We start from the raw sequence: 26,437 nt of genomic DNA, 5'->3' as shown, positions 1-26,437 counted from the left end.
GTAAAAATGCGCAGGTGAGCTGAATAAGTGGAAGTCTTGTGCAGAGCACAGTGAGTATTTAACATGAGGCACCTTAAAAAAGTAAGACAACGTCTTTATTTTTAATGTGTTTATTCCAGAAATAGAAGTCAGATGGTAGCCACTCAAACCATAAAGGATTTCCCAGAATGGTTGTGATTGTGGGTTGGTTTTCTTTTTTCCTTCTTCTATTCAGCAGTGAAAATTACGACATTTTAATGTCTAGAAAACATGTGGGTGACCCAGGAATGACTATTATTTGTTCTGTGCATCAGACAGGGAAGAAGAAAACTGTATTTGGAAGGTTGATTTATAAAAAATTACAGCTGTTTATTGCTGCTTCTGTTGCTGGGAATATTAGAGCAAGTTCCAGGCAGATGGACGGCCAAGTGATAGGGTCATTTGGGCAGGTGATAAATTGTACAGAGTAATATCAAAATAGTACTTTAGGAAATACTGCCTGGTAGAGAATTGAGTAAATGCTATTCCACATTCAGGAGTCTTTCGGAAAACTCCCTGCAGGCTGTTTTCATTGCTTATAGCCCATCTCTCAGGGCAAGGACTGGATAGGCAAATAGTTTTCACAGCTCTCTAAAACCACAGCTTCTCCTTCCTGCTCTCCTACCCTTTTCCCTTCCTTAAGTGACACCACATACACGCACGCCCCACAGGCACACAACAGTTAGGCAGCTGGAAAAGTATTAGGTGATAAAACAGTATCTGACTTGCAGGATGGGGTTGCTTGGGAGCTCCTTGTATTTTATTTTCACTGCCTCATTAGAAATAAGAGGAGCTGATAAATAAGAGGGTCTGCCACTGTCCCCACACAAATGTTTCAAGACACCCCAGCTCTCTGTGTAAAGGGCTCAGCTCACATGCCTGATCCTGGCACATGGGCAAACCTAGTCAACTGGAAAAAAATAACAAAAAATGAATGTCCTGCCGTTATTATGATATTTGATGATGTCAGAAGAGGTGGATGGGGAAGGGGCAGCCTGCAGGCCTGAAGGCAGTGGGCCAGTGCTCCTCCTGGCACTCACAACCTTTGTTGCTTGGGGATGCAATTCAGCGCTGTTGTTTTTCCATCCTTGTTGACCACGTGTGAGACACCGTCACTCAGTTGTCCTGATAGCATTACCTGAACCCCTTGAGCCCACTTCCACTCATGCTGGGTTGGTTTTTGCATGTACTGGTTACAATTGCCCTTCTCCCTCCTGCCACCTCTGTGTTTTTTACCAATCTCTTCGTGGGCTATTAGCTCTACCATGTGCACACTAGCCATTTTGAAACACCCAAAGCACCTAGCACTTAGGTGATGCTGCCAAACTCAACAACAAAAATAGCTCTCCATTTCAGTGTCACACTGCAATTGCGTAAATACTGTTCTTGCTATATAGTTTCTGTCATGGCACTGTCCCAGAGATGCAAACTGCAGTCCCGAAAGCACACAGAATAAACATTTCCAGAATTCAGCCTTCTGGAAACAAAGGATTTCTGTAATTTAGGACTAAGTAGGATGATTGAAATATCATTGTGAACTTGCAGACTCTTCCAGTGTTATTGTAGACCTTACAGTATTGCTTTTCTCTCTGCATGCATGTTCTTGGAGTTGTGATTTTGTAAACATCTCAGATTTAATACTGTTTTCTTTTTTTATAGCTATTTTTTAGACTCTCACCAGTTTCTGAGGGAATTTAGATAGGCACACAAATATGAACAACCCAAAGCATATTTTTAAATTAATCTCAAGTTTTATGAGGTCACCTACATCACAATTATATTGGCTTGGAGTTGGCAATATTGCCACAACGTGGTAGTTAAAATACTAACCTTTTAATGGCAGCCACTGGATACTATCACTCTGAAAAAGGATGGAGTTACTTGCTGTAAATAGGAGAACATTTTCTGGATTTTGGATGTAATGTTCATGTTCTGTGTGAGTGTGTATGAAAAAAATGCAAAACAAAACCGATATGGCACAGGGACAGGGTATAGAAAAATACTTGGAATAGATGAACTGAAAATTTACCTTGACTTCAGTAAGGTCTTTGACACTGTTTCCCACAGCATTCTCCTGACGAAACTGGCTGCTCGTGGCTTGGATGGGCACACGCTTTGCTGGGTAAAAAACTGGCTGGATGGCCGGGCCCAAAGAGTTGTGGTGAACGGAGTTAAATCCAGTTGGCGGCCGGTCACAAGTGGTGTCCCCCAGGGCTCGGTTTTGGGGCCACTCCTGTTTAACATCTTTACTGATGATCTAGATGAGGGGATCAAGTGCACCCTCAGTAAGTTTGCAGATGACACCAAGTTGGGTGGGAGTGTTGATCTGCTCGAGGGTAGGGAGGCTCTGCAGAGAGACCTGGACAGGCTGGAGCGATGGGCTAAGGCCAACTGTAGGAGTTTCAATAAGGCCAAATGCCGGGTGCTGCACTTGGGCCACAACAACCCCCAGCAGCGCTACAGGCTTGGGGAGGAGTGGCTGGAGAGCTGCCAGTCAGAGAGGGACCTGGGGGTGTTGATTGACAGCCAGCTGAACATGAGCCAGCAGTGTGCCCAGGTGGCCAAGAAGGCCAATGGCATCCTGGCTTGTATCAGCAGCAGCATGGCCAGCAGGGACAGGGAAGTGATCTTACCCCTGGACTCAGCACTGGTGAGGCCGCACCTCGAGTCCTGTGTTCAGTTTTGGGCCCCTCACTACAAAAAGGACATTGAATGACTTGAGCGTGTCCAGAGAAGGGCAACGAAGCTGGTGAAGGGTCTGGAGCACATGTCGTACGAGGAGCGGCTGAGGGAACTGGGGTTGTTTAGTCTGGAGAAGAGGAGGCTGAGGGGAGACCTCATCGCCCTCTACAACTAGCTGAAAGGAGGTTGCAGAGAGCTGGGAATGAGTCTCTTTAACCAAGTAATAAGGGATAGGACAAGAGGTAATGGCCTCAAGTTGCACCAGGGAAGGTTTAGACTGGATATTAGGAAGCATTTCTTTCCAGAATGGGTTGTTAGGCATTGGAATGGGCTGCCCAGGGAGGTGGTGGAGTCCCCATCCCTGGAGGTGTTTAAGAGTTGGGTTGACATAGCGCTGAGGGATCTGGTGTAGTTGGGAACAGTCAATGTTAGGCTAATGGTCGGACTGGATGATCTTCAAGGTCTTTTCCAACCTAGACGGTTCTGTGATTCTGTGATTCTGTAAAAATGTACTACAGGGATGATCTGTGGACCAAGAATAGGAGAAAGCACAGAAACCAGAGAGATGTTCTGGTCTACTTCCTGAAAGTAATCCTTTTCCTCCTGATGTTTAGTAACAGAAGAGTGTGCCTTTAAAAATACAAGTGAGTCAAAATCTCAACACCAGTTTGGAATTGCTTATAATCCACAAAGAGAAATAAGGATACTACTGTTGTCTTTAAAAAAAAAAATACATGATACTGCTTTAGCAATCTTTTTTTTTGTTTGAATATGAGCTATATATAGAAAGCAGAAAACAAAAATGTCGGGATGTTAGAGCTGTACAAAATAAAGGCTAGACAGAAACAGACTGAGAAGGAAGTCAGTAGATTGTAGCCTGTATTGTAGAGGAATGCGCTCAAACACTACAGAGAAAAATCTCCATCTTTTAACAGCAATGTAAAAGGAATGGAAGATAAAACTATTATATATCCCAAAGGAAATGTCCGAAAGTTTTTCTTTTGTTCAAGGAAGAATTGAAAAAAGCAGGAGTACATGGAATAATTCAAAGAAGATGTTTGCTTCAAGTTCTTAGCCTTAAGCTTTGCTTCACTATGTGTCGTCTTCATTGGCTGGCAATCATTTGGCTGTCATATATGAGTTATGTTGTTGCTCAATAGCCAGTTTGATTCCAGCTGGACTGTGGTGTCTGCTATGGTGTCTGCAGGCAGAGAAGGCAGAAACAAGAGAGTGGAAAAAGGCAATGTGGGGGCTAGCATATACTAAACTCGCTCAGAAGCCAACAAGCAAATGCGGTTTGTTAATAAGAAAATGTGAAACGAGAGATGTTTTTGCTTTGCACTGTTGACAAACATGAGAATTGCTCAGTGTTGCACAGTATTGCAACACAGCATTGAACTGTAGTCTGTGATGTCAAGGAAGAGGTAACACTAGCACCAGCCTGCACTGACTACCATGCTGTGAGAGAGCTTTAATTGCTGGTGTGCTTGTAACAGGTATGATTTGGAGATGGGTGTCAGTAAAAGGCTGCATGAAGTGTTCTTGAGAGCAGACAAAATTCTGACACTTTTACTTTTTTAAATAATAAAAATTACTAAATGTAACTCTTGGAGAGATTATATGATAGTAAGTACTGTGATTTTACACATTAGGCTTGCTGTGCACTAACAGTTTTCTTTTTCAAAATACCTTCACATAGTAAAATGAACATTATAAAATATAATTAATTAATTACTTAGTTAATATTAACTTATTTGCTCAAAAAACAATGGGAAAAAATCAGTCCAAGCACAATGTCTCCCCATCAGCTCATCATTATAATTGATAGCATTAAAACACAAAGTCTAAGTAGATCATGTATTGAATCCATAAAAATTTTACCCATCAAAAGCAAATGTTATTTTAAATAATATTTTTGAAATAACACTAAAAACAAAGAAGCTATATAGAACCATAAAAGAACACTTCTTTCTCCTTACAGTAGCTCTTCTTTTTTGATATTACTTGTATGCATTTTTTGTCTTTTTTTTTCAATCTCTCACTTTTTCATAGACTATTCTTAGAGATCTGTAGAGACTTTTGAGTATTCAGAACTGTGTGCAAATTATGTTTGTGGGTATGCAAGCATTTTTCATAATAATGGTAGTCATATATTTACAAAATCTTGACCACAGTTACAAAAATAGAATAATTTAGCATCTGAAATTTCTGCTTAAGGTAGTTTTATGTACTAAACCAAGTAAACATAGTATTTTACAAGGGAGGGTATTGTATGCAAATCTTCACAGTAATTTCTTTAAACTAGTAATATTTTTCTGACTACATGAAGTTTTTATCAGGCAACTGAATTCTTCATTTCTGCTGGCAATTTTTGAGGCAAATTATTAAGACTATGATTCTGACGTGTTCTTTCTACCTGCCCAGGCATCAATTCTTTCTCTGGTATTTAGCTTTTTAAACCCCAAACGAGGTGAGTGACAGTAAGATTTTAACTGTGGACTTCATTTGCACTTCCAAGAAAAAAGTTTCTATAATGCAGTTCTATTATCCATATAATTTTAAAAAACATTTGTCAATATTGTGAAACATTGACTTAGACCTCAAATCATTGATATGTAATTATCACAATAAATTATTCACATACATACTTTTAGATGTTATTTCTTTGATTTTTGTGTGTGTGTGTGATTATGATATATGAGTGACTTTATCATATTTGCTATTAGCAAGTTTTTCAAAGGAATAAATGGATTTTCTGTGTTTTGGGCCTTAAGCATCCAGCTGATGAAGAGTTCTGACTTTCACACAGTATTATGCACTAATCATCTGCCTTGACTTGTACTGACAGTCCTGTTTTTTTTTATAAGGATTGGCCTATGAACTCTAGATTACTAGAAAAAGCAAAATTTAGACTCTAATATAGTATGGAATTTTACACATTTTATTCACAGTTTATATTTAATCTTAACACGCAAAATATGTAAACATTAAAATGTAACAATTTTTCTTCATAAAGTGACATTTTGAGGCTTTTTAAAATAAAGGTATCACATGATATTAAAAGAAAGCATTGTGAATCAGGGTGGTCTCAGAACTTCTATTCCACAGGCAATTTAACATAACAACTTTCATTTTCAATTCCTTGTCCATTATTTCCATGTTTGGGAGATTAACCTCAACAGCTTCAGTAAGACACCAACTTAAATTCCCAGGAGAAATATTCCTCATTATTTCAGTTGTTTGCTATTAGATGATTATGTTAAGGTATTATAATTCAGACAATTATTTTGAAGCTCAGATATGCTGCAGTGTGACTTTGGGGATAGGCACTATGTAAAAAGAACTGGTAATTTAATAATGATAATGAACCATCTCCTTAAATCTCAGACTGATTCTTTTGAGGGTTTAGGATGATGTAAGAGAAAATTTTATTTTCCTTTTATTCACACACTTTCATTTGCTTCACAACCCTGGTTCTGGCTGAGACAAGAGAAGATCCTTCAAGTATTTGCAGCCTGTCATGACATACATATCTCGTGAAAGGAAGAAGCACCGAGAGAATTGTTTCACAGGAACACTAGTTTCAGATACAATTTTTGTAAAACTTACAAGTTTCTGTGTACATCCAATTTTATGGTGTTTCTCCTACTATCAGAAAGTATCTGATTTAATTTTGTGTTCAGAGTTTGGAAGTTAAAACATAATTATCTTAAAAAAAAAGAAAAGAATGAAGTTTAGGAAAATACTGAGGTTGACAGAGGTTGGTTACATGTGTCCCATTTGTGCAATGTTGATTGTAAAAAATTTGTCCTGGGATATGCCGTTACTTTCTATGTATTTATAAATGCTTCCTGCAGTGTATCTGCTTTGTGTTTATGAATTTTTATTGAATTTCACCGTTGGATCCAGGAGTCTGAGAGTTCGGATCGTGTCCTGCCAGTTTCAATGGCAGGTGCAGCCAGGGCACTGCCCTGTTTCTCTCTTTTAAATAAGTGGTTCAGAGGAAAAGACCTAGCATGCCAGGGGTGGAGTGTGGTTATCTCCAAATTTATGCTTTAAAAATGGAAATCAATAGGGTTCAGGGTTTGTGAGACTTGAGTGATCAATAATGTTGTAAAACTATTTTATCAGACATGGCCCTTTTTGTGAAGACTTTGATACTTCCTAAGGATCTTCCTAAATTGTCTCAGCGTTTTTCACACTTTTTAGGGTAGATTTCTTTATAAATATATGTCTGGTATTTATTGTTTTATTTCACATTCATTAAGGATGAAAACTGCTTGTGTAAGTATATTAAAACTGGCAAGATAGGCTTCACAGGCTGATACTAATTCCCGAAAATGTAGTCAAGTATCTGACTTTATACCCTTATATTTGAAATGTTGTAGGCAGTGATATTTTCTAGGATTCACATTGCTTGCTCTGCTGCCCTTTTCAACACTGTGGGAGTCCCTGCCTTGGCCTTTGTGTGGGCAGATGAGTGATGGCGAATAACTTATTTCTTTTCTCTTATTGCCACCAGAGTACATCTCCACATTAATATGAGAAACAGTTCCTCTTGCTCAGCTACTAAGAAAAATAATAAATAATATTTTGGGCTATTCAGAGACTAGCTGTATCTTCAAGCTGCCTTCTTTATAAATAATCAAATATAAAATATATTTTTAAATAATTATAAAAGATAATAAATGAAATGTTCCTTCTAGCTCAGGTCCACTCACAGAGGTTTCCAGCTTAAGTTCAGTGATGCTGTCACTTGAGATACTTCGCCCATCAAGAAGCTTGAGCTGAAGATCAGGTGATGCTGATGCCTGAAATAATGCTGAAATGGAAACAGAGCGATACTTCAAGCCGACAAAACTCTCAGTCTCTGTGCTCATGTACAGTTCAAGTATTTTTTGACATATGGTCACTCTCAGTTTGGTACTATGACTTAAGCAGAAGAGCTTCAGGAAATTTTGTCACAGAGGCAGGCTGTTAGTATTGCATGTTGGTGTCTTTCTGACAGCTGTGAACTCGTTTTCATTTGTTTTTACTTTGCTTCAGTTAATGAAGATAAAAGTTTAGTCTAATAAGGTACTTTCTGTCATCAATGTATGTGATGAGTGAGACCTCCACTTCTGTAAAAACACAGTGAAAATTAGCACTGCATTTTTTATTTCAAGATCCCGAGGTTTGTCATTCTTGGCTTGTTTTCTTCATCATAGAACTAAAGTGAGTGCTCCGCTCTACTTAGATGTCAAGGCAGATCACACACATTAATCACAACCGGATAATAAAAGCACACGTTTTGGCAGTGAAGTCATGCTCTCTGTGTGAGAGATAATATATTAGTATGGCATTGGCCAATTTACAGTAGAAAATACGTGTTACAGAATTTATATATAGCAAATAGCTTTTACTTGCTGGTTATATGTGACCTTTCCCAGGCTTGCCTAAATATTCCTTCAGTAAAGTAGTTTTATTAATGCTTTCAGGTTTAACCTGGACATAGCACACTGTCACATTTATGTTGTTGTGCTGTTCTTTTTGCTCCAGAGAAGCTGGCTTCCATTTGTACATGCCTTAAATTGGAATAAATGGGACTTCTATTATAAGACTAATGTCAGATTGACTCCATCTAGAAAATAATAGTTTTTAAAGGTCACATGAAGTAAGCCATTCTCAGCTTTTTTTTTCCAGATATGTTTGATTAAAAATAGTTTGTTCTGTTTATTAAATCACTGATGTTTTCCCTTCAGGGCAAACTAAAGCAGAAGCAGAGCTTTGTGTTTGTCATCAGTTTAAGGTCACAAATACAGCTAGATTAAATAGTGCTATATACCTTTCCCCACTACCCAATTATCAATGATGAATTATTTATCATATAATTAAGCACACACATCAGAAGTCAGTTGAGTATAAAATGTTACCCTGAAGGCAGTCAGACATTTCAGTTAATGAGCGTATACATCTATTTGTGCAGAAATACCCACTGTAGAGTGTAGTAACTTGCAAGTCCCAGAGAAATTGGCATTGGCAGGAGTTGAGTCAGACCCGTAGTATCCCAAGTGGTATTTACGAATCATGTCTTTTGAAATCGATTTGTAGAATAAGAAATGGCTAAACAAAAAGCCTTGATTGCCTTTCATTGTTTAAAGTAGATTGAGAGATGGATGTTCAAAGAGGCGTTGTGCTCTCCTGCCCATTATAAATTATTTTATTTCCTGGGGAGCTTTGTTACAACCGCTATATTAAAAGTGAACATTTAGCTCAGGTAGGAAATTTGGATCCTACAGTTTATAATCTCTGTGTAGTTGGTGCTCTGAGGGATAAACCTAATAATTCTGGACTGACCTAGAGATTACACCAAAAATGCCTTCTCATTTTTGTGACTGTTATTTTGCCCTGAAGTCTAGCCTGAAGTTCCATTGTTGCCCTTGGTAAAGCTTTCAGCATGCTTTCCAGAGCCTCCACGCACCTGTGCAGCTCTTTCTGTCTCCCCACTGTGGCTATTTAATATTCCAAACTCCACACAGCTCACTTACTAGTATGACTGTCATTGCATAGTGCCCGAAGCATGATACAAATCCTAATTTGAAGATTACACCCAAGCTGGCTTTGTGGTACTGGGTATCTTTAGTACTGCTGAGGGTTGGAAGAGAAGAGATGTCTGGATCAACTTGGTGATGTGAAATTTGAATAAATTTTCTAGGAAGTCCTAAGACTTACTTTTTTTTTTAAAAAAAAAAAAAGCAGAATTAAATTCTGACCATTTATATAAATATATGTACTGAATCTAAAAATCAAACTGAACTAAAAATCACAACTGAACAACATCCCAATTATCAGAAGACAGAAGAGGTAACCTGTGCATTCCACAACAGCAGTTCAACAGATTTTGTGTTTGTTTAGTTAACCAATGTGTGCACTACTAATATTACAGCCCTCGAATGCTATTAAACAAGTGGGTTGGTAAGACTGGAACCATTTTTCTATCTCAGGCTCAGAAATCAGTTAGCAGGACCAATTTAGAGATACGCTCCATTATAAATGTGAGGAAGGAATAGTCTGCTACTTGCTTCACACATAGAAATAAAAAGAGTCATTAATAAAGTGTGAGTAAAAACTGAGATAAAACGTGTGAACTCTGACTTCTTCAGCAATTTCTTATTCTCTGTGTGCAATATTTTGCCACAATATTAGAAACTGTTAATCTGTGGTTACATGTCAGGCATTGTCAGAGGCATTGTCAGCTCTTTAGGCAAAAATTCAAGGTTTCCAGGGTATTGTGAAAGGCTTTTGAAAATAATACAGGAAGGAATGATGAGTTCTCAGAAGTGAGTTCATAAACTAAATTTATTATTAAACATGATTTTGAAGTATATGGAAACTATGAAAAATGACAGTATTACAGCCAACCCCGCCCAAACAAACATGATAATAATAAAAAGTATCATGTGTAATTGAAATGAAACTGACTAATAAGCAAAAAGGAGAAATATCTATTAAATCTTCCCTGTTATGTGAAATAAAAACATGGAAAGCATTAATTCTCAAGGGAATTTTAATTTTTTCTCAGTTGAAGTAATCTCATGTCAGTCTCGTAATTTTTTTTTAAATGTGTTGTCCCAGATTTGCAGCTCTTGCTGGTTAAGCTCAATATTTAGGTATGAAATTGGGAATCTAAATAAAGTGGCCAGATTTTCAAATGTGTTTTACAGCTGCCACTCCTGCTTATTTGCATGGCATCTGTGGATGGTAAGTGTTTAATGATAATAAGGCTATTTATATTTAACTACCCAAGTAACAGGTTTAGGAGCCTAACTTTAGTTGTATGCAAGTGTTTGAATTATTTTTGTTAGGAATATTATCTTGATAAGACACCCATTCAAACAGAGAGATTTGACAATACATCTGTACTGAAAAATCAAGGTAAATCAATTTGTAGTCTTCCTATATTTCTTCCTATCCCGCTGGAGAAGCAGCTGACAGGCAAGCCACCATCTGCTGAAATAAGTGGCATTAGCTTTCTGTCCTCCAGTTCCTCTCTTAACAAACTACAATTCACACATCTCCTGGGAGTTTTAATAAGATTTATTTCATTAATACAGGAATTGAACTTTGTGATTACAAAATGAAAATGCTATAAAAATATGACTTCTCTTACTGCTCTTGTTTCAATATATCACAATCAGTTCCTGAATGGAAGAACATAAAATATTAAACATGCAATATATGACTTCAGTCCACAGGGTAGTTTGGCTATTAGTTTCAAAAAAACACAAGCCCCCAAAGGTAAATACGTCAATACACTACCATGAACAAATATTATTATTCACTTACAATGTATGCTTTGGGTGTTTAAATGTTTGTTTCCAACCAAGCACATGTTTCCATAAATTGCTTTTAGGAGAAAAAACCTCAGCTTTTATTTGCTGGAGAGAGAATATGCAGAGATGTTTAAAAGTTTTTTTCAATGTTTGGTTAAGATTTTTCTTATGAAGTTAGTTTCTTTCATACAGAGTTATCACAGTTATTAGAGTAGGCTACACAAATATTAGACGATATAAGCAAAAGATGTTGCTGTTCTTGCCAGTACGTGACCATTTCTGCAGAGGCACAGTACTGCTGAAGAGGCTTTGAAGAAGAACAATAGTTAGACAGTCATACCACTGTGACAAGATAGAATAGTCCTCGCAGAGCCCAAACCCAATGGCAGACTCTTTGGTTCAGCAAAGCCCTTTAGTTTGAACTCACTACTTCAGCTGTTTTGTTTGAATTTTAGTCTCCCTTTGTAATATCTCTTTCTGTGTCCTGGTTCTACTGGCTTGTTTGGGAAGCCTTACTGAGCTGTAGCACAGTCTCGTAGGGTAGGCAGGGAGTGATACATCCACAGGAACTAGGCAAGATCTCGGAAATGCTGAAATAAATACCTTGGCAAATCTATCCACCCACTTTTTTTTTTTTTTTTTTTTTTTTTTCAGTGCACTTTACCCAATTATATAATTTTAAAATTTGAAATTAAAATGTACCAGCACAAAATGGTTTAAATCTTGGAAGTTCTATAACATATGACTTTTGCAGACCATCTCTGTAATCTGAATTAATGCCCAAAACTAGACTCCATCCAAGTGAAAGAGCCATAGAATTACCATTTTTATGCAGCTATGATCACAGGATACATGCACAGTCTGTCATGGTGCCTAAGCCCATAGTTGCAGAGGCAGGATAAAGATTGAGGAGCCTTGGGTATATGCAAGTGCTGTTTTTTGGGATAAGGATTCAGGAGCCTTGAGTATATGCAAGTGCTGGTTTTTGCCCTCTGGAGAGTTTTGGAGAACCAGATCTTTGCGTGTTTATCACACACACCTAAGTGCATGTTTTCAGAAAAGTTCTCTAAGTTTAGAAATTAAGATATTTGTGCTGAATTTGGCTCTGTCATATTTGTGACCCATTTTTTAAAAACCACTCAGTATCAAATACAGTGAATTATTCTGAAAATCTGGTCTTTTACAGTAAATCCTAACAGGAAGCTTGAGGCAGTATGAAAACAGTGTGGGTGGGAACTTCGATTTTTGTCCAGCCCTAGTGTAGAGATGTGATGACCTGCTTTTCTGGAGCAGTAGAAAATTCTTGGGGAAGTTGTGATCTCTGTGTAAAATACGTATTGTTTCTGTCTGTTGTTCTGCACTTTTTCAGACAAATATTCTAGGAGAAATCCTGCTTCCTCTGAAAAAAAACTTCTGCAACTTCTCATGTGATAAGGAATTCATCTGCACTTTGCAGTGCTAGTATAATAACCATGTGGATAAAGTGTAACCCAAATGAGTGTTAGTGTTGCCAAACAGTAGTAATCCTTGCTATTTTCCCAGTTATTTCAAATAAAATTATTTCAGTTCACACATGTACTCTCTCAGTTCATATCATGCTACTGAAACTGTAGCTATTGAAGTAGCTGTAACGTAAATACATTTCTTAACAAGACAAATGTGTAGTGGTGGCACTTTTCTGTTTATTTCCCTTTCTATATCCCCTAAATATCAGTGTCATCTCCTCAATTTTGACAAGCGCTAGATGGTATTTGGATAAGACACAACATTTTGAATAATGTTACAAGCATCTGTTTCCAGTGTCTATCAAACTGGGATTTGGAATATATTCTCTTAAAATGTTTGATTGAAAAAATGTTTTGCTCATAAAGTTTGTGTCTGAGGTATGTTTCTACTATGCCAGTTTTGCTCTTTGGGACTCAAAACACACACCATCCTTTTCAAACAAGGACAAACTCTCACTGACAGAAAATGATACTGAAAGATACCATAACACATTCTCCATATTTGCACTTGCACTCATTTACAGTGTGGATACTTAATCTTTGATTTTAGTTTAGATATGTAAAAGTAAGATACAGACATTCCCTCTTTCATATGTGAATTCTCTTATTTACAAATGCAAAATGTTGTGTGCCAATATGCCTGTATACTTCTAGCAATGTGATGTTTTCAGCACTAGAGCCTCTGATTTTTATGTCTATCTGTACAAATAAATAGTATTTTCTACTTAAAATTCCATGAAATACCAAGTGGGCATTCTCCATCTTCTAAATGGAACTCCTGCATAGTGGTAATTATGCATAACATTTATCTTGAGTTAACTGAATTGTGTAATAGGTAAAGAATATGCCTGTATTTGTAGTTTGGAAGTACTTTAAAACCAATAGAAAAGTACTAAATAGATTGTTTTTCTTCATACTATTTGGCAGCTGACTGCTACTGTTCATGCTGTCCAATAAATTTGCCCGTGACAAACCTGAAAATGTCTATGTTGTTTTTAAGAATATATGTGTGATTTGACACTTTTTTAATGTGTTTTTTTAATGTTGTTTTTAAGAATATATGTGTGATTTAAGACACTTTTCAGATGCAAACATTGTTTGTCTAAGAATGGAGGAATATATTGAAATCCAAATGATTATATTTGATATAAACTTAGCTACTACAGATGTAGTAGCTGCAGGATTCTCAGTATTTTAGGAAAACTGCTGCGATGAACAATGTAATTTTGATTGGCGAACTGATATGCGCAAATTGGATTAACAGTATAGAAATAGAAGTCAAAAAATATGTAAAATTACTTATATTGTAATATTGGTGCTTTTAAGAAGGTAAGAAACGTGAAGGTGAATCTTTTCTGAACGTGTCCTTGAATTTGTATCTCCCACAACTTTGTGAGTATTTGGACACCAAGTTCATAGACAAATAATGGTCTCACTACCTTTACCAGTCTTTTTTAATTTGTGAGACTTGCTTCAACTGAAAGGAATTGTAGGCTTTAAGAAAACACTTTAGTTGGTGACTTCTTATCCAAAAGATGCCTTTTTCAGCAGTTTATGTAACACTGGTGTGCAGCCAGGAGTCAGGTGTGTCAGCACAGCTCTCTGCCCAAATTAATGTTCCCAAATTAATGGTCCTTGCTGAGAAATCTCAGCTTTTTTAGAAGTTCAGGATGACACTTCTTTGCCTTTAGCCTGCCCAATGAGAATTAAATGCTTTGTGTTTCTGATTTGCATCATGTACATCACCTGTAATTTTCACCCACAGATTTTCCACATGACATATGATCTGGCCAGTGCTGTGGTGAGAATCTTTAATCTGATTGGAATGATGCTGCTGCTGTGCCACTGGGACGGTTGTCTGCAGTTTTTAGTACCATTACTCCAGGATTTCCCACCAGATTGCTGGGTGTCCCTAAACGGTATGGTTGTAAGTATTGTTCATTTTTCATTGTGCTTTCTAAACGTTATTTTTTTAAACAGTTAGCTTCAGACCTAAGTGTAAAAATATATATGCCTAGTAAAACATTGCCCTGCAATTTATTCAAGGTTAATTCTGGGTTTTGTTGGCTGGCTTGCTAATGAACTAGAAGTTTGTTTTGTGGCCCTTATCACTGATAAAATAATATTGACTCATTGTCAGTAAATGAGCCAGAAAATACTTTCAGTTCTAAGGTCATTTTAATTTATTAACCCTCTTACCCTCAAGAAAGCTACCAAAAGAAATTTGGAAACAGTCCACCAGTACTTTCAATACTAGTTTCAGAATGCTTCTGAAGGCATGTTATTGGTGTTTGTTTCGTCTAATGTTGTCTTCAGTTTGTTTTGTAAATAAATTCTGGGTCATCTCATGATCTCTTTACCAAGTTGTCACAACTTAACAATCGACATGAGTTTTTTTCTAAGTAAAATCAGAGTAAAACATTTACTTCTATGACAATTTGTGTGTGTGAACAGACTGTTCAAGGATGGAATGTGGCTGTGCCTTATTTATAAGGAAGGGTAATGATGTTCTGCTTGCCTTAAAGACCAATGGCTGTGAAAAATTAAGTCATTTTTATCAAGTCAGATAATGAGGTAATACACAGAACATTTTCATGGGAAATACACTGAAAAAGTTGTTGAAATGTGCCTATACCAAAAAGAAGAAGCCCCAAGCAACACTCTCATTGGCCCTCTGAAAACATGTGTCTCTCCATTTTTTACAGTGTTAGAATCCATAAAACAGCACCTTTAAAGTAGCTGGGCATCTTGCTCAGTCCCACATATTTCTATTGTAGAAACATAACGATACTCGTTCCTTTAGAAATCTGATACTGCACGTTACAGTGGGAGCTCGCTGACTAAGATTGTCAGTCATACAGACAAATATTTGCAGTCATCAAGCAACATCTTTAATGATAAGCAGCATGTTTGCTGACACCTCATTGTACAGCGTTCCTAAAAAAATAGTGACATATCTTCAAAAATGGGATTGCTACAAATAAAAGTAGGTCACAAGAATGCTGACTGGCACGTCTTTGCATTCTGCTGCGTTCTGGGTTCTGCTTTGTAACATCTTCCATTCACATTTACAAAGGGTACATTTTCTACTGCCTTGTTAAAGATCTGGATGTAAACCATGCTCACAAGTGAAAGAAAGCCTTGGATTATACTTAATTGAAGTATTTAACTTTTAAAGAACACTGAACTATTAAGTTCTCTCTCTTCCATAGGAAGAGCTACATTTAATCTAAGAAGGCTGTGCACACTGTGCACATGCTCAGGAAGACCCTTCTTTCTGCCTGCCCACGCTCAGGTTTTTTTATGGAAACAATACTCTCTCCTTACTGGCCACACACAGTCTTGGAAAGATCCTTTTTAAAAGCTGCACCTTTTTTTTTTTTTTGGTCTGGCAACTGAATCTCTTGCTGTTGAATGAACATTGTGGAGAGATCTGAAAACTGAGCAAGATTACGTTCACAGCATGGGCAGTCTTTTAGTCCTATGGCAAGAAAAAGAGTTGTTGACTGCCAGCCTGGTACCAGGAACATGTTTAAGGCTACTGTTGGGGCAGGCAGCTAGACCTTTCTTCCGACCTTCTTTCTTCTTTCTTTCTTCATGATGTTACGAAATGTTTCCTCATTGCTTTCCAGGCCCTGGAAGTGAATTCTTTAGCACTGAGTACAGACAGAGAAGCCATCATGGAATATCAGTCCTCTGAAATGATAGAGGAAATAGGAGGATGATGATGACGATGATGATGGTGATGATGGTTATATGCTTTGCTGGTGTATTTGGAGTCTAACCAACTGCTGACTTTGGAATTTGGAAGGACTTTGTGTTCCTGATACTGCAAGAGCTTTGGGAAGAGGGGTACCTTACTCCTTGGTGTACTGTAGCATATAAAAATTTAATCTACTCTGAATTTTGAAACTTTTGTTACTGAAATGACTGCATCTAATACTAGGGTTAGGACTCAAATGCTGTTGAGATAGAAAGTCAGATAAGAATCTTATTATTTTCTTTGCCCTTAAGTTCTTTGTCTGTGAACTGGTAGTGATGGCTATGGCGAAAGACCATCATTGTCAGGAAGAGGAAGTCCTTCCCTAGCCCCAGCTAATGCACCTTTCTGTCAAAGTATTCCCTTCTACTCAGATTTTAGTCATAGATTTTGGTAGAGTAGTAGGTAAAGATAACTCCTTGTACTTGCATCCATTTGGAGTTTTGTTCAAATTTCTGAGTCAAGTACTTCTGAAATACAACTGCCCTAAGAAAGGCAAAATTCCCCTATTTGAATTTCAATCTTTTTTTGAGTAGGGAATGGTTTGTGTGAGCTTTTCAGGTGTTTCAGACTGTGACTCCAATGTACATTCCTCAAAATGACATTGTTACAAGGGCTAACCTCAGGGTAATACACCAATTTTGCTTTGAAGTAAAATTTTAACACTTATTCATGGTGATCATTGGCATGAAGACTTATTCAAGCCAATGTGTGCTTAGCCAAAAAATGTTTAGTTTTCCAATATGCAAGTCAGTTACAAACCAGAGCATTTACGGATAACTTGATGCTAAAGGAAGGATGCTAAAGGAAGGATGCCATGAGAATAACATGCTGTCTCCTCAGAGACAGAGCCCAGCGTACTCTTCCAGCCCTTAGTTACCTTCTGTCTTACACATTAGTTGCTTCAGGCTGCAGAGTGCAAGAACTTATTCTAAAAGCCTTCTCCTGAAGCCTGTTTCTTCTGTACAAGCTGATAGTGAAAGTATTCAAATTCCATAGGCATGCTCATGGTTTTACTTTAGAATTACTGTTAAGAAAAATAACATAGGTTAGATTTAGTGTCACAAAGGAGTAGGATAATGAAACCAAGCTGCATTTTGATTGATGCCTGTCTTAATAATGAGACTGAATGCAATTAAACCAAAATAAATAGGTTGAGTTTTTGTATTTGAAAGGATGATAAAGATGTCATAGTGCATCATGAAGTAGACTATGAAATGAAATGAAAAGCCTTCTCTGTAAAAGGGAATAACCTCACTACTGGTTAATACTGCACCAACCTACAGCTTAAGTAGTTCAACAAAAATGTTCAGATCGCATTGGTATATTGTCTTCAATACTACTACTAATAATGAACCCATATTGTATCTGTACCCTCAGATTGGCCTTCTTGGACAGTTCCTAATATTGGCCTTCATGTTGCTATGAAAGCAAAGCCAGAGCCAGCATCTTCCTTTAATTTTTCTAAATGTGATCCCACTTGCCCATTTCTTTATCTTTACTGCCATTTGTTTGCACTGACTTTATTAATGCTGAGTTACTAGTGACAGGCAGGATCTTGTGCTCTTCCAGAATCTCGATGCACTTCTCTTATAAAACAAGAAAAACAGTAAATGCAACATAAAAGTAAGCAGCAGCTGTTTTTTTCCACTCACTTTAAGTCATGTTCCAACCAATCCATTACAGACAAAATAACAGTGAATTACTTCCGTGAGTGTATATGGCTTTCTGATGCCGTTCCTACGTTTTTTTTAACACTAGGATTGTGAGTTTCATTCCTAAAAAAGGTCTTTTCTGAAGAAGTTTCAGACTTTCCTAATGATACTGCCTAATTTCTCCTTGGCTTAGAAAGCCTATTATCTGCAGCTCCTTGTGTGATTTATCCTCAGCTTTCTGATCTGCATTTCTTTAGACTAGTGTAATAATGACTCATAGACCAAACATCTTTATCATACCTCAGAGTTTGAGCCAATAGTTCTTTAGAAAATTAGGAGTAAAACTTGCAGCTGAAACCAGAGGAGGCACAAGAACAGAAAAGCACAGTTGTCCTCTCATAAAGTCTGTGCAAAACAGATAAAAGATTGAAATTACCTATCAGAGGGAGACTATGATCAAAATAAAGGGAATTCTCCAACTCAGATAAGTGCTCTATGTACAACACCATTTGGAAATATGGTAATACCAGTAACAATAATATGTAACCGATATTCTTAGGACTAAGATACCCATATTTTGGGAATCTTCAGCAAATAATAATAATATCCCTTCTAGTATGTGCAGCTGTTCAGAATTCAATTACTGCTCTCTCTTGCACACAGCACTGACGTAGTCACTGAGGTCACCTTCAAAGTTGAAAAATAAAGGTGCAAAGTCATTTACAGGGGAATTTTAAACTTCCTGAGAGTTTAACATTAGTGAAAGTATTCATGTTATCCATGAATATTTGGATTACAATTGAGACAAAAGTGAAAACATTCCTTCAAAGAAGGTATTCCCAGTTATAATCCTACAACTCCACTAATTTTGGAAATTGTTTAGCATTATGAACCCAGCTATTGTCACAAGCCCTGATACCTTACTTTACTGTCACTGAAATACTTTAACTCAATGTTGTAGTATTGATATAATTATTTAATGCTGATGGTGATAGTTATTTCAGTAGACATTGGTGCTCAGCGGAGAGGAAGGATCTAAATTAGGACACCCGTGTTTGTGATTGTAGCACTGTGTTACTGATGTGATAACAGGTGTTAAATGAATTAGTTGACTGCCTTGCATGCTTCTGTTTCTTTCCTTATATGGGATAAGAATAATCAAAGAATTAGTTAGAGGAAGCATGCAAAAGCAAATTGATGTACCTAATAGATACTAATTTATTTCCACACTTCTTCGTTATTATAAGAGATAGTAGGAAATTATCAAGGTGTGAATGCAAGGAGGGACTTGCCCATTTATCATCAAAATTAAATTTCCATGTTTCTCCCTCACGAATCAACCCAACTCATAAATGCTATACTGCAGTATATTGTGAAGGGATTTCGGGTAACTGTAAATTACAAAATATTTTATGTAAGCCTTAAACTGGAAGGAATACATGAAACTGCACATAATATGGTTAAGTCTAATGCTGTGTTTGATAGGCATTCTAGGGAGAAATAATAGACATCATAAAGCATGCCTTAAGCCATTTCTTTAATAAAAAATATGAACTAAAGCAGAAACTTAAGTTGGACCTGTCATATTTTAGAACCTTGTTCCCTCATTTGCCTTAAAATGAGTATTCAGGAGTTATAAGCACTTCATGGCTAACTGCAGCTTCTCTGTTGTAGAAAAGGGTGTTCCCTTTGTTCTGGGGGAGCTGGATTAGTCTACTGTGCTCTGTCTCTAGAAATTTAACAGTAAGTGTTTATCTGCATGTTGAACGGGGATATGAATGTGGAACAATTATTCTGAAGTAGATTTCCATGGGTTGCCTTTCTTCTCTAACTGGAATATCAAAAAACTGAACCCTGGGAATATTTTGTGCCAGAGCAGGTTTTCTAGAATAAACCTAGGTGTAGATACATCCAGCTGAATACCATTCATATACAGCTGTTCTTCAGCAAATAATTTTCCTTTTCATTGCAAAACTATATTAATGTGCACAGTATGCACAGTCTAAATCTTGATCTGTATGCTTTAAGACTCTGTAAAGATAACTGACTTTGCGCAAGCTGCATATTATTGTCAAGGGGTCATTATCAGCCATATCACAATCTGGTTTTCTCAGGAGCACTGGGTTTTGCCATATCAAATTTGAATTTTCTACACATGGCTATTCAGCACCTGACTCATCTTTAGTATCTAAAGTACATCTGGAGAGAAGTCTCTATTGAGATGCAATTAGTCATAAAAATTGGCCACCTAAAATTGTGCCTTTATAATGCTTGTATTTCAGATTAGAAAAAAAGCAAAGCAAGGTACTTTGTTCTGGGTCATTTAATTCTGAACCGAGCCATGCTCATACATCAGACACTTGAGATATTTTTGTTTCCATTGACCTGTGTCCTTCCAACCTACATCAGTAGTCTATAAGATCTGTAAACTGGATTCCCAGAATCCCAGAGGAAAGCAAGACAGTATCATAACAATGTTTTTAAATCTGGTTATTTCTGAACTTCTCCTTCCATGGAAATTTTAATATTTCATATTTTCACTTTAATTCAGAATGAAGCTAAAAGATAAACAAGGAGAATTCCCTGTAGAACTAGAAGTCTGAATTTGCATCCAGTTCTGATTACCAAAACATGAGAAAAGCAGGAAATATATGGCATTACTGTTCTCTTTCATTTGTTTTAATCTACTGATTTTTCTTAATGTCTGAACTGTTTGTGCTCATACTTTTTATACATATAAACCAGGGATGTACACAACTCATTTACATTTAGGCTGCATGTATTTTACCTGTTTTAAAAGAGTAGGATAATTTTCTTTAACGTTGCTCCCTTCTCTCCCCTTTCCTGCTCCTCCTGCTTTCTGCACAAACACTCATTTGAGCAGACTCAACCTGAAGTAATTCAGGTAGAAGTAATTTAATAGCAATGACGGCAAGGATTTTCTATAAGAGAAATAGAGTAGTGTTCCACAAATTTTACATTATCTGAAATATGCAGCATCTTATTTAACATTATTATTCCTGAGTAGATTTTGAAAACTATCTTCTAGCTAGTCTGTGTACAGATGTCTGTGTATTACTTGTATGAGCAAGCAGTGAGCACTTTCTTGTATAAATTACTTTAAATATTAAATGCCTCTTAAATATATTTTGTTTTCTTTCTGCTATCTGGAGTCTTATGACTGTTTCATTTACTGTTTAGAAGTTACTACTGATAATGTAAGGAAAAGAACAAAGCCCTGTGGTGAGACTTTCTCTGATCTGCATACACTTTTAATAATATTCAATGTTGGTTTTGTTTTTGGTTTTTTTTTTCTCATGTGGACGAATAGAAAGTTTAACATTAAAAACTTGCAGAGTATTTATTTTAAAAAGATGCTATAAATCATTTACTAATCTATTTAATCTAGGTGTAAAAATAAAACCAGTTTTCCCTACATTTCTAGCAAACGCTATTGACATGACTTTAATATTTTTTTCTCTTTGTTTTGAATGGCTTGTGTTTATTACAAAAGGTTCATGGCAATCTCATATGAATAGAATTGGAGCAGAGAGAGATGTACACTATCAGGTCTAGTTCAATAACACAATTTTACCTACATTTTGCATTTCTGCTAATACAATGAGAGAGATGCTTTGAAACAATCTCTTTGGAGAGATTGGCATTTGAATGAGACAAGAAAACAGTTCCCATGTTATTCACAGATGACTCATGTACATTTTCCAGTCCATCTCATGTACCATTTTAATCCACCCGAGATGCCCTAATCTGTAATAAAATAAGATAATGTAATTTCTCTTGGTTTTCTGTAAAGGATTTTTGTCCTTATTTTTTAGGCAAAAATACATTAGAGTGCAGTCACTGTATTTGATCTTTTATATTTGGAAGAGGATGAAGTTAGCTTGCATTTGAGGGTAGCCTAGCACTTTGTCAATAGTACATATAATCAAAAAAGGATAATCTATATTGATATAAATAGCGAGGGACTCACATGACTGTTTTTGAACAACTTTCTACTTAGAAGTAATATTTTCAAGCAGCGTCAGACTGCTAGTTCAGTTTCACAAAGTAATTGAGTAGTGGTCAGGAATAAAGGCATAGCACCAATGATTTGTAAAACTTTGCAATAATACCTAATATCTCTATGCTAATCTCTAATAGTGAAAAACATTTTAAATATATCACTTAGATACAACTAGAAAAGTTACACCAAATCTAAACTCAGTTAAATGTTCCTAGAACAAAGCTGACAGAAGACTATTTGAAGGAGTTTTCTATTTATTTTGAATAGCTTTTTCCAGATGTTCAGAAATAAAGTTTATGATGCATGACAAAAACCTTTGGTGGGAGCGAAATATAAATTTTACTAAGATTTGTGTGAAAAGAAAATGGAAGAGCTTACCCTGGAAAGGTAGACTCAATGGCAATGGGCAGGCATGCTACATTTCCAGTAGGTGATGGCAGATTTGGCTTTGGAATTTTTGAACCGATACGGATGTCTCTCTATAAGCTCTCATAACTCTTACCATTTACCTAAAGGCTGCCTGTCCCTTACCCTCATCTCTGTATATTAAACACAGATGCAATTCAGAATATATAAAATGTGCCTTTACTTTCTTGTTATTCTCTAACACTGATTGATTGTCACGGCCTTACTCTTGCAGCAAGACTTTCCTTCTGCTACATACTCCTTCGTGCCTAAATGGAGTAGTGTAAAATTTACTCTAAAAGTAATTAATTTATTTCTGAGTTGTATGAATATGCAAGGATAAGGTTCCCTTAGGCTTTTTCAGTCAGTATCTTTACAAAGCAGATGTTTATGGAAAGGGTAACATAAATGACGGCAGGAGGTGCATCCAGGAAATGCCACATGCCCTCAGAAATAGTGGTATAACTGCACTGCTCCTAACTGAACGTGTTTGGCAGACCAATAAAATATATTCATTCTAAACCATCTTAATTGAATTATAAAGGCAAAACACACACACATAGAGTAATGTGTGGAGGAGAAAGAAGGAATGAGGCACTTAAATAGAAATATAACATCTGAAGCAGAAATCTCTTTTTTTAAAAAAAAGGTATGAGCCAGTGCACTCATCCATCTCAACGTGATTTGATGAAACATAAAGCTGGCATGTGTACAAATAAATAAAAGATGAAGGGTTTAACAAAACTTGTTGGTTTTATTCTTTTGCTTTTAAAATGTTTCAGACTTGACAAAAGAAAGTGCTGAATGCTTGCTCATACAGCTAATATACTGCCATCTGTACACAGACTATCTAGAAGATATTCTTCAAAATTTACTTATGAATAATAATGTTAAAGGCCGAAAAAATACCATTTAAATTGTTCACTTACAGTGGTGACACTGAATGCATAATCTGAATTAACAACTAAATATGTATAGTAGCAATGAAAAACTCACCCAAATATAATATAACCCATGTTTCTAATCAGTAATGACTCTTAATTTAACTTTAAAAGATAGTAGAAAACCATAGAATTTTGCTGTTTTGATGAATGAAATCTGCTTTGATATATTGTCCTCTGATGAACTTCTTCCCATGGAGTGATTTTGTTCCTTTTCACAGATTTTATTCTGAAGGTTGGATCTGAAAAACACGTTATTTTCTTTTTTTCATCAAGAATTATGGGGTTTTTAATGTAAACTTCAGAAGGAAGAAATAACCATGTGATCTGAAATTAAATTTGATTCAAGACCATTTTAAACCTAATTTCAATGAAATGAAAGCTTTAGTCTGTAACTTTCTGGTGGGAATTATGAAACTGTTTTTGTTTTTAAGTCAGCTAAAACTTGTCTGTACCTGTGTACTTGAAAGATGCAAAACATGGTTGCAATAAAAATAGATGATTGTTTATCACTGTTCATGCTCAGTGCCATACATAATGCTGTGGGTACTGGTTTCAAGGCAAACATAACTGAATTTCTCTTAAGTGAATGGCTTGATTACTTTGTTCCAATGGACCAACTAATAATAAAAAAGACTATTCTTTTGAGTATACTAAACATATAACAGATATGCAGTGGATTATTAGATTTTTAGGATCAATTTTGTCATTTAGCAGGTGTCCAGTAACTATGAAGCTTCTAGCTGAGAAAGGTTTCCAACCATTTGCAAGTTAGATAACACAATTTTGGGGGTAAATATATGGTATTTTCATAAGATTCTGAGTCCTTTAAGATGTTTCCAGTTTAACATGCTTCTCAACCTTTTTCAAGCAAAGTAAATGCCATGCATTCAATTTGTGGATATTCAAATATGTGTCCTGAATCCAAAAACTCTTACTCTCATTGTGTGCTCTCTGCTGTATAACTTTATCCAAATAAGTTAATAGTTACAAAGTTTGCATTCTAAGCATTCCTGTGTTCTCACTAGGTACCTTTCTTTGTCTCTTGCTTGCTCCTATCTGTGGTTTATGATACCGTCTCACTGTAGTATGCTTACATTAAAGCCACTGCGCTTGAACTGAGTTCACCTAGTCCAATCTCCAGCACCACTTACAGAGCTCCACTGACTTTTCTCAGCCTTTGCAAGGCCAAACCATGACCTGATCTGAATATCAAATTCAAGTGTAAGAGCAAAACCATGGATCATAAAATAAAAACACAGCTTGAGAGAAAAGACTGTCCTTAGGAATTTTATTTTCTCCACTGGATTGGAGCAAGGAAGAAATGGGAAGGCATGTCTGTCCATGAAAACAGAGGCATGGTCAACAGGGGAGCTCAGGAAGCTAATGGAGGTGGCTTTAGCTGAATGGTGTCCTGCTGCAGCTGGTGGAGAAACTCTCCCCTGGAGGTGATAAAGAGCACCTGCATTAACCTTCTACTCTGAATCACCATCTGCAGGAGTTTGATTTTTGCTGACTGTGTAGGGAGCCTAGGGACACTCGCCAAGTCAGCCATCAAATGAAGTACCTGAAGTCAGCTGATGAGAAATTGTATTATGCTTTCCTCCCTTATCGCCCATTCTTGCAAACAAAACCCAGGACAAGTTTGGCCATTGGTCATTGTAGATACCCATGTGTAAACAACACAAAATGCAATTCACTGTTACTACTGTTCATCCTCCATTGCTCAATATCATGGTGTTCTTCCTGTTCCTCTCTCCCTCAGACATCAGTCGTAGACCTCCCATGACTGGCCTCTCCCCAGGGTTTGTCCTCTGGGCTGGTCATCTTCCTCAGCCTTACCCATTTCAGTCAGAGCATTTTCATCCTCAGTATCTAGACTGAGGAAACTGAATTTCTTTAAAATACTCGGCAGGTGCATGTTATAGTTTCTCTGCAGGATAATTTTGTGGATCTTCCTGTAATCAAAGCATGCAGTTTAATTCTTAATTTCAGCGAGAGACTTTTTTGCTTTTTATGTTGCAGCTATGAAGGTATCCCGTATGCTTTCCAAGCATTTCTGTACAGTTAAATGACATTACCGTTGCTGTGTGGATGGAATGGGTATCTCATAAATACTTAGTATGAAGCTGTGAGAAGGCAAGTTGGTTAAAAGTTGCACCTATGAAAAGTAGGTAATTTATGACTTAGTCCTTTTCTGTATTCACTAATCTGTGGAAACAAAGTACAGGACAATGAAGCCTATTTATGACTGGGTCGTAGCTCTTTCCATATTTCACTAATTCAAAGTACGTTTTTTCCCTCTTCTAATAAAAATCCTAGTGGAGGTAAATAGTTTAGAAAAAGGAATTAATATCTTTGAAATGATGTTTCTCTGATCAACAACAAATAATCTGGTTTAAAAACTACACGTGGTAGTAAGAGAGAGTTATATCCCATGTGATCACTAATCAGGTAAAAATAATGCAATGAAACAGTGTATACAAAATACTGAACATGAAATTAGAATTATATATCAATGGCTTTAGTCCCTCTAGTTTTGAGGGAGAGGTAGGAAGGTGGGCAGAGGAGAGAAAAGACAAAATGAATGCATGGCTGCATCCAGGTTAATGATTCAGCTGTTAAGAGTTCATTCAGGTGGGACTGTGGGACCGACAGAGTGGCCATGTGAATCTGGCCCGTGGTCTGTCTGGCCCCTTTCCAAGGGTATCAAGGAGCAGATGCCCAGGGAAGATCACACCGCAGCAAGCATAGAGTGATGTTTCCTTTAGCATATCCTACAGGCTTCCAGAAATATGCAGCTGAGGGACTTCTGGATCCAGAGCTGGTATCCATGTGTTTAACAGCCATTTCTGTGCGTTTCTTCCAGTAGATTGTCCAATCACTTTTTGAGTTCATGTGAATTTTACTATTAGACCAGAAGTGTGGGCACAGTGACACAACGTCATGACTCTGCCATACTGTTACGGTTTTGAGCTGGCCTTGCAGGCTGGCCTTGGCACTGTGCCCTGTGCTGGGGTGGTTTTACCTGAGGGGGTCCGGAGTTATTGAGTGGGCATGGGCTGCTCCTTGTACAAGGGCATTCCTGTCTTTAGAGCTGCTGGAACTGGGACCTGTGTGCTCCTCACTTCTTAG

At 37.0% G+C, this 26,437-nt stretch overlaps 1 protein-coding gene across 1 annotated transcript in view; it reads left to right on the top strand.

Moving 5' to 3' along the window:
• Positions 1-26,437, top strand: part of HCN1 (hyperpolarization activated cyclic nucleotide gated potassium channel 1) — a 207,816-nt gene that overhangs the window by 93,609 nt on the left and 87,770 nt on the right. The window contains exon 3 of the mRNA XM_074813024.1: positions 14,283-14,444. Coding sequence (XP_074669125.1) covers positions 14,283-14,444 — 162 coding nt within the window. The remainder of the gene's footprint in view (positions 1-14,282; positions 14,445-26,437) is intronic.

The sequence above is a fragment of the Strix aluco genome, chromosome Z, assembly GCF_031877795.1.
Source record: "Strix aluco isolate bStrAlu1 chromosome Z, bStrAlu1.hap1, whole genome shotgun sequence".
In the NCBI taxonomy this organism is placed as follows: Eukaryota; Metazoa; Chordata; class Aves; order Strigiformes; family Strigidae; genus Strix; species Strix aluco.
This window is presented reverse-complemented; position numbering and strand designations above follow the sequence as displayed.